The sequence below is a fragment of the Sinocyclocheilus rhinocerous genome, unplaced genomic scaffold (assembly GCF_001515625.1).
Source record: "Sinocyclocheilus rhinocerous isolate Xijiao unplaced genomic scaffold, SAMN03320098_v1.1 scaffold1304, whole genome shotgun sequence".
Classification (NCBI taxonomy): Eukaryota; Metazoa; Chordata; class Actinopteri; order Cypriniformes; family Cyprinidae; genus Sinocyclocheilus; species Sinocyclocheilus rhinocerous.
The window spans coordinates 13,448-22,263 of NW_015626916.1; the positions used below are offsets into that span (position 1 = coordinate 13,448).

Genomic DNA, 8,816 nt, shown 5'->3' on the forward strand with positions numbered 1-8,816 from the left:
CCCAAAAATGAAAATGTTCCTCAGATGGCCATTCAAGATGTAGATGCCTTTTTTTCTTCAGTAGAACGAGAAGGTTTTTAGAAAAAGATTTTTAGCTTAAAACTTGGTCCTTGGTGATTCATAAAATGCAAGTCAATGGATACGGTCACTTTAAGAGTCAAAAAAGCACATACAGGCAACATGAAATTAATCCCAGTGGCTCCTGAAGATATATTGAGGTCTTATGAAGCGAAACGATCGTTCTGTGCAAGAAACTGAACATTATTTACAACATTATCACCTATAATCCAGAGCCTCAGGCAAACGGTCCGGAGTGAGGCCCGGTTCACAAATGAATCATTCTTTTGAACTGGCTCTTTTTAGTGAACTAGTTGATTCAATTCACCAAATCGGACTGAAGCGTCTGAAGCAGTCCGTGGCTCGAGCAGCACAGATTTACATCTTACTCAATCAAAACTCACTTTCAGACGCCCGACAGTCACTCAGACTCGAAATTAGTCAAAATAGCGGCGTATCTGATCCTGTGATGGATGAATCTTTCAGCGCTCCAGTTCGACTCGGACCGAAGACCGATGAGCCGATGATATGCACATGCGTTTATGTGCTTTACACATGTAAACCATCCACATTTCACATCATTATTGGGTGCTTTAATAATATAATTGCATATATTGTACGTCATTGCATGATTACGTAAACAAACTAGTGAATTGAACCAGTTCATTGAAACGAGCTGTCTGAAAGAACCAGTTCGCAGAAAAGAATCGGATTTCCCAATTTGCCTGAGGCTCTGGATTACAGGTAATAATGTTGTAAATAACGTTTAGTTTCTTGCACAGGCTGATCATTTCGCTTCATAAGACCTCAATATATCGTCAGAAGCCACGGGGATTCATTTCACGTTGCCTGTATGTGCTTTTTTGACTCTTAAAGTGCCGGTAGCCATTGACTTGCATTATGTGAATCACCACGTTTTCAGCTAAAAATCTTCTTTACTGTAATTCGGAAGAAAAAAACTCACCTACATCTTGTATAGCCTGAGGGAGAGTAACTTAACAGTGAATTAGAATTTTTGGGTGAACTCTCCCTTTAAAAGCAGTTTGAAGGCATTTAAGAGACGTGTCCGAGGGGGAGTGGTTTGTACGGTCCATCAGCTGTCAATCAGTCCCTCAGCTGGGCTGTGATTGGCTAATTCCAGCCCCTCCCACTACTGCCAGTTAAAGGTACGTCCTATGAGCCGGTAGAAGTTCCGATTGTGTTGGCGCAAGTACAAACGCAGCTGTCGCAGCACAGTGCTGTTAACGGGCGGATGCGGCCGTCCTTTCGACTCGTGCAGGCATCTCTCATGGCCGTCACTGCGAATGCAGTAGAAGCCTTTGGTCTGGTTAAAATAGAAGTTGGACGCCACGATCCGCGGCGGCAGATGCAAGAAGCGTTCGACTCGCTGGAGCTCCGGTAAGGGATCGTGGATCAGCGTATCCCCGTCCACAATGTGGATCTGCTCCAGAGGAAAGTGCTGGAGCCAGTTCCTCATGTGGACGTCGTAAAGACTGCGCTGGATGGCTTTGTAACGCGTGTTTAGCGCACCGTTCTTGACTAGCATGTTCTCGATGGCCTGTACGGGTTTGTGGTTCTCCAAGCGGTTGAAGTAGACTTGCGTATAGTCCGATATGACTCTCTCCGTCGGGTCTCTTAGGATCAGCAAGAGTCTGATGGAAGAGCTCATGGCGTGGATCCGCGCAGGCGCCACCGGAGACGTGAAGTACCCCGGCGTCTTTTCAACGGTGATCTGATTTGGGTACGAATAGGGCATTTGGTCCCGGTACCATTCGAAGCCTTTGGCGTAGTTCTCGTCCCAGTCGAAGAAGTGAACTTCGGTGGCGGCCGCCGCTACTTCGGGATGGATATCCAACATTTCCAGCAACGCTCTGGTGCCTCCTTTCCGCACGCCGATGATGATGCTGTGCGGAGCATGTTTGCTGGTTCCTGGAGGGGGGACTAAAGAAGGGCCGACCGTATCGTTGCCCAGATCTCCCGGGGCCGGCGTCGATCCGCCGGGCCACACTTGGATGTACTCCGGCGGGGCAGCGAACGTCCGGAGCGCCAGGAACAAAACATAGCTCAGAAGATTAGCCATGGAGAGCGTGAGAAGCGATAGAGAGGAAGAACGGCGGTCGGCGTTGAAGGAGTTTCTGTTCAGTCACAGCTGCAAGAGCTCAAGGACGAGGTCCACAGCGCATCTGGAAAACACAAGAGAAAGATCAGTTAACTTGACATACTATTCAGATTTAAGATGAAATTAAGATTAAATAAAGCAAGCCTTAACAAGCTTAACAAGGCTTAAAAATTACTCAAACAAACTAAAAAGAATGTCACTTAAAATATAAAAATAAAAGCTTATTCAAAATAATATAATAGTACATAGACAGCTAAGTTTAAGCTGAAGTACTAAAATTACTAAAACTGAAAATAGATTAAGCTGTCAAACAATTAATCACATACAAAATAAAAGATTGTGATTACATAATATGTTTGTGTACTGTGTATATTTATTATGTATATATAAATACACATACATGTATACATTATAAAAAATATATTCATATATATATATATATATATATATAACAAATATATAGCAATATATATATTCTACTTTGCACTGAGTTATTATAGCTTTTATTAATATTTTGAATCAATTTTCAGACATTTATATTTTTGTTAAAGTTTTAGTCATTTAGTTATTTTTATAATTTTTTATTTATTAAAACTATCTAGACATATATTGTGTTTGGTAATTTCTAGTTTGTTATTTCAATACATCAACTGAAATAAAATATGTTAAATTTTTTCATATTTTCTTTCATTTTCTTTCAGTTAAAGTACTGTTTTTTTTTGTTGTTGTTTTTTTACGGTTCTAGTTTCAGATTTAGTTAACTATAATAACTCTATGCTAAATCACAATGAAGATAGTTGTGGTGGTCAAATTTCCATTATTTTGCCCCATTTATGAATATTTTCCCAATCTAGCTTTTCAATCACATTCTAAGCTGTTCATCCACAAATTAAATTTCTCATATACCCTCTAAAGACCCTCCTGAGAAAATGTGACCAAAATAACTCAGATCCCTCCAAATATTTCATAAATCCAAGCCAGTTAAATTGGTTTTATGTGCGGCCAGACACTGCATTCAATATTATTGAATTCCAGTCATAATGGCTGCTTAAAACCCCTCATAACTCAGTAAGCAATTTGATTACATGAAAAGTGTTGCTATGTTTATTAAAAAAAAGCACTGCAAAAATTACCCAGCAACCCACAGTCATACCTCGAGATCAGCGAGATCAATCCACTGCCGTCCTTTCTCAAATCACATTTAAAACCTATTGGTTGTGTAACAGAAGATAACAGCAGCGGAGACGTGCTTCTTTTCACTAAAGCTGATTCTTTTATCGCTTCAGCGGACTTAAAGAAGAGCCAAGGTCAAAGTCACAGCCGAGACTGAGAAACGAGAGCGGAAAGATCCTCGCTGATTGAGTTCAAAGGATCCTCAAGTATCCCATGCAAATGTGTGAATTCACAAACATCTTCTGACCTTTCCGCTTCATCAGATTCCCGAGCGGCGCAAACAGAGACACAGTTAACAGACTCTCATACACAGACCAAACAGCTGAGCCTCCAGTCACAATATTCCTCCAGTTAAAGGTCACTTCGGTGGCATTTACCGCCACTCTCCAAACTGATTAAAGCGTATAACTCTATTACAGATTACAGCCATCTGCACGCTTTCATGAGACACGATTACATGACTTGATTTCTGCACCGAGAACACTTTATCCAAACTCCACTCATCACATATTAATCATTACGTTTATTATGATTAGCCTCTTCAAGTTCTTGGATGCTGACTGGTCACGCTGGTTAGCTGTGAAACGAGACCTGTAAGAAAACCCTAATAATTACAAACAAGGGCTATCTAGGGCCCTATGATTTCCGTGATGGAGAAAATGCAGATGTAACTGCAGAATCCAGTCATAAAAATGGAATTTACTGTATAAATATATATATATTTACTGTATATTTTCTTAAATGTGACCCTGGAGCACAAAACCATAATGGTCCATTTTTTTAAATTGATATGTATAAATCATCTGAAAGCTGAATAAATAAGCTTTCCATTGATGTATGGTTTGTTAGGATAGGACAATATTTGGCTGAGATACAACTATTTGAAAATCTGGAATCTGAGGGTGCAAAAAAATCTAAATATTGATAAAATCGCCTTTAAAGTTGTCCAAATGAAGTTCTTAGCAAAGCATATTACTAATCAAAAATTAAGTTATGATATATTTACGGTAGGAAATTTACAAAATATATTCATGGAACATGATCTTTACTTAATATCCTAATGATTTTTGGCATAAAAGAAAAATTGATAATTTTGACCCATACAATGTATTGTTGGCTATTGCTACAAATATACCCCAGCGACTTAACACTGCTTTTGTGCTGCAGGCTCACAAATCATAAAACACAAAGGTTGTTTAAATTCATTTAAGCAATATCATACAATAATTAATTTAAACTGTAAACCTGACGTGCAGCACTTTTGGCAAATTTCATTTCATATTTAAAAGATTAATTAAATTGTTAAAGTTTTGTGCATTAATTTGATTTCCATAATTTTTGATAATGAATTTGTATTCAATCATAAAACACAGAAAATAGGTTAATTACAATGGACAATACAGCATTTCTGAAAAATAAAACATTTCAAAGGGCCATATTATTGGTAAAAATTTAAGAAATTATTACATTGTTAAAGTTTTATGAATTCAATTGATTAGACGTGCATTAATGAAAAAAAAAAAAAAAAAAAAAAGTTAAACATTAAAAATGGAATCCAGAAAAATGTAAACAGAAAACATCAAAATGGGAAAAAAATGAAATGGAATTTGAAAAAAAAAAGAGAAACATTTGATAGATCTCTGTTATTGTTACATCTTTAATAAATTATGAAATTGTTTTTTTTTAAGAATTCAGCTGATTAAACATCCTTCTTGACGAATAAAATTCAATTAAACAGAATAAAAAAACGGAATCCAGAAAAATTTGATTAAATTAAAACTTTAAAAAAATGTAAACAGAAAACATAAAAATGGGAAAACAATAAAATGGAATTTGAAAAAAATGAAACATTTGACACTAACAGAAACTCTGTTATTGTTACATCTTTAATAAATTATTAAATTGTAAAAAAAATAAAATAAAAAAAAAATGAATTCAATGGATTAGACATTCTTCTTGATAAATTAAATTAAATTAAACAGAATTAAAAAAAATGGAATCCAGAAAAATTTAAACTGAAATTTAAAAAAAAAAGACAAAAACAAAAAACGCATTTCATAGAGCCCTATTATTTATAAATTTGTAATAAATTATTAAATAGTTCAAGTTTTAGAATTAAATTAATTAAATGCACCTTTTGATTATTAAAATTTAATTAAACCATTAAAAAATGGAATTCAGGAAAAAATTAAGCAGAAAATATTAAAATTGGAAAATTTGAAAAAAAAAAAACATTTCATAGAGATTTGTAATAAATTATGAAATAGTTCAAGTTTTAAGAGTTAAATTAATTAAATGTACCTTTTGATTATTAAAATCTATTTAAACCATTAAAAAATGTAATTCAGGAAAAATTAAGCAGAAAACATTAAAATTGGGAAAAAATAAAATGAACTTTGGAAAAAAAAAACATTTCATAGAGCACTATTTTTGTTCAAATTGATTAAAATATTAAAAATATTAAATTGTTAAAGTTTTATGAATTCGATTGATTAGATATCCTTTTTGATTATTACAATTTAATTCAACAGAATTAGAAAATTTAATTAAAACAGAAAACATTGAATTTGGAAAAAAAAATGCAATGGAATTTTGGGAAAAATAAAACCGATTTCATAGGTTTCTTAGCTTTAGGGTTTTGTTTCAGCCGGGTCTTACATTCACCCTCCTGTGCAGAAGAAGCTCAACTGTATGACAGTGTAAACTTTATTTTCCCTCTTCCACCGCCACAAACTGCTTCCCATTTCTCTCTCTAAAATGCACATTATAAAAGTACAAGAATGACTTTTGTATGGACTATTGTATAAGTAATATTACAACCGTGCATACTGAACTATGGTTAGAACCAAATTGTGAATTTAATGAGCAGGCCTGAGAGAAAAAAGAAAAAAAACATCACAAGTTGTCTGTCATGCAATAGTCAAAAGTATATAATAAATTAAATGCATAGCTTAAAAAAAAGATAAATAGACAAAATTAAATAAAAAAACACCACAAGCTGATTATCATATTACAGTCCCACATATATAATAAATACATTTAATATCTAAATAAATAAAGTAAAATAGCCAAAAAATAAATACATAAAAATAAAAAATAAAATTACTGTATCCATCTATCTATCATATTACAGTCAGATGTATACAGTATAATAAATAAAATCCATAGCCCCCTGCCTAAATAATAAAATGCACAAATAAATTAAAATAAAATAAAATTCACAAGCTGACTGTCATGTAATGGTTAGAAGTTTTGTTTTTTATGATTTTATTTATTTATTTTAGGTATGAATATTATTTGTCATATATAAACAAAAGTTAATTGCTAAAATAAATAAATAAATTAAATAAATTAACACAACATTAATTACTAAAATTCATAGCCAAAAACAAACAAACAAACATCATAACCTGACTTTTACTTTTGAATACTGAGCCAAAAATACAACATCTCAAGATATTTGTAAATAAAATCATTGGGTTTGATCTGGACAGATAAAATGAAGCGTGTGAAGAGCAGCAGTGCTGTATCTGCAGTGTGTCAGAAACAGGCCGATTATAATGGAGGCAATTTAGCTCTGACAGTCTACAACAGAGACTCTGTGTACGTCTGATAACCACTACTGTCTATTGTTGCATTACTTCAGAGCAGACCAGTGTTTTGTGAAGTGTGTTTCTGCTATCTTCTTCACAAAAAAAGGCACTACCTTTAATAATTTGTTATCTAATGCAAAGAATGAATGAAATCCAACACTTGTTTCTTACTCATTTTGAGCTGCTGATTTCAAAACTAGAGTCTGTTTTGCTGGAGCACGTCACACTTTCTCACTAAATATGAGGAATTTCATAACATTTTTGCTTTCGACAAGCATTTGTGCAATGCAGAAGTCTTGAATTCTCCATTAATCAGCAGAAAAACACCACAAACACATGATTGCTGTCTGAATCTGAGCCAGATTACAACTATTTGATCCATTCTCGGCCCGCCTGATGTTTTCTGCTTCATCTGTGGGTGTTTTACTGCATCCAACCAGCCACAGAAAATCACAGATTTTGAGAGAAAAGCTCATTTACTTACAAACTTGTGTACAATTCTTTGACATTAAATGTAGTATGTGAACATATTTTTCTGATACATTTTGAACACTTCTAAGTGGTTGCTATGGTGTTCTAAGTTGTTACCAGAGTGTTTTGGATGGTTGCCAAGATGTTGCTAAGAGGTTACTGGGGTGTTCTGAGAGATTACCAGAGCGTTGCTAGGGGTTGTCTAAAGTGTCATCTGTGGGTGTTTTACTGCATCCAACCAGCCACAGAAAATCACAGATTTTGTGAGAAAAGCTCCTTACAAACTTGTGTAAAATTCTTTGACATTAAATGTAGTATGTGAACATATTTTTCCACTCCTTTGCAGACTGTAAGTTAAATGATACATTTTGAACACTTCTAAGTGGTTGCTATGGTGTTCTAAGTTGTTACCAGAGTGTTTTGGATGGTTGCCAGGATGTTGCTAAGAGGTTACTGGGGTGTTCTGAGAGATTACCAGAGCGTTGCTAGGGGTTGTCTAAAGTGTTTGGGTGCCAGGGTGTTGCTTAGTGGTTGCTAGGGTGTTCTGAGTGATTACCAGAGCGTTGCTAGGTGCTGTCTAGAGTGTTTGGGTGCCAGGGTGTTGCTAAGTGGTTGCTAGGGTGTTCTGAGTGACAACCAGAGCGTTGCTTGGTGTTTTCAAGGGTGTTTTGGATGGTAGCCAGGATCTTGCTAGGGTGTTCTGAGAGATTACCAGAGCGTTGCTAGGTGTTTTCTACAGTGTTTGGGTGCCAGGGTGTTGCTAAGTGGTTGCTAGGGTGTTCTGAGAGATTACCAGAGCGTTGCTAGGTATTTTCTAGAGTGTTTGGGTGCCAGGGTGTTGCTAAGTGGTTGCTAGGGTGTTCTCAGAGATTACCAGAGCGTTGCTAGGTTTTTCAAGGGTGTTTTGGATGGTTGCCAGGGTGTTGCTAGGGTGTTCTGAGTGATTACCAGAGTGCTGCTAGTTGTTTTCTAGAGTGTTTGGGTACCAGGGTGTTGCTAAGTGGTTGCTAGGGTGTTCTTAGAGATTACCAGAGCATTGCTAGGTGTTATCTAGAGTGTTTGGGTTCCAGGGTGTTGGCATTGCTAGGTGTTTTCTAGAGTGTTTGGGTGCCAGGGTGTTGCTAAGTGGTTGCTAGGGTGTTCTGAGAGATTACCAGAGCGTTGCTAGGTATTTTCTAGAGTGTTTGGGTGCCAGGGTGTTGCTAAGTGGTTGCTAGGGTGTTCTGGGTGGTTACCAGAGCGTTGCTAGGTGTTTTCTAGAGTGTTTGGGTGCCAGGGTGTTGCTAAGTGGTTGCTAGGGTGTTCTGGGTGGTTACCAGAGCGTTGCTAGGTGTTTTCTAGAGTGTTTGGGTGCCAGGGTGTTGCTAAGTGGTTGCTAGGGTGTTCTGGGTGGTTACCAGAGC

The 8,816-nt window shown here is 36.1% G+C and overlaps 1 protein-coding gene across 4 annotated transcripts in view; it reads right to left on the bottom strand.

Annotated features, from left to right (window-relative positions):
- Nucleotides 1–993: 993 nt before the first annotated feature.
- Nucleotides 994–8,816, bottom strand: part of LOC107720583 (heparan sulfate glucosamine 3-O-sulfotransferase 1-like) — a 62,151-nt gene continuing 54,328 nt past the window's right edge. For all 4 annotated transcript variants that reach the window (XM_016528310.1, XM_016528330.1, XM_016528318.1 and 1 more), the window contains exon 2: nucleotides 994–2,240. In XM_016528310.1, the coding sequence (XP_016383796.1) occupies nucleotides 1,208–2,137 (930 nt within the window). In that variant the 5' untranslated portion in view covers nucleotides 2,138–2,240 and the 3' untranslated portion in view covers nucleotides 994–1,207. The remainder of the gene's footprint in view (nucleotides 2,241–8,816) is intronic.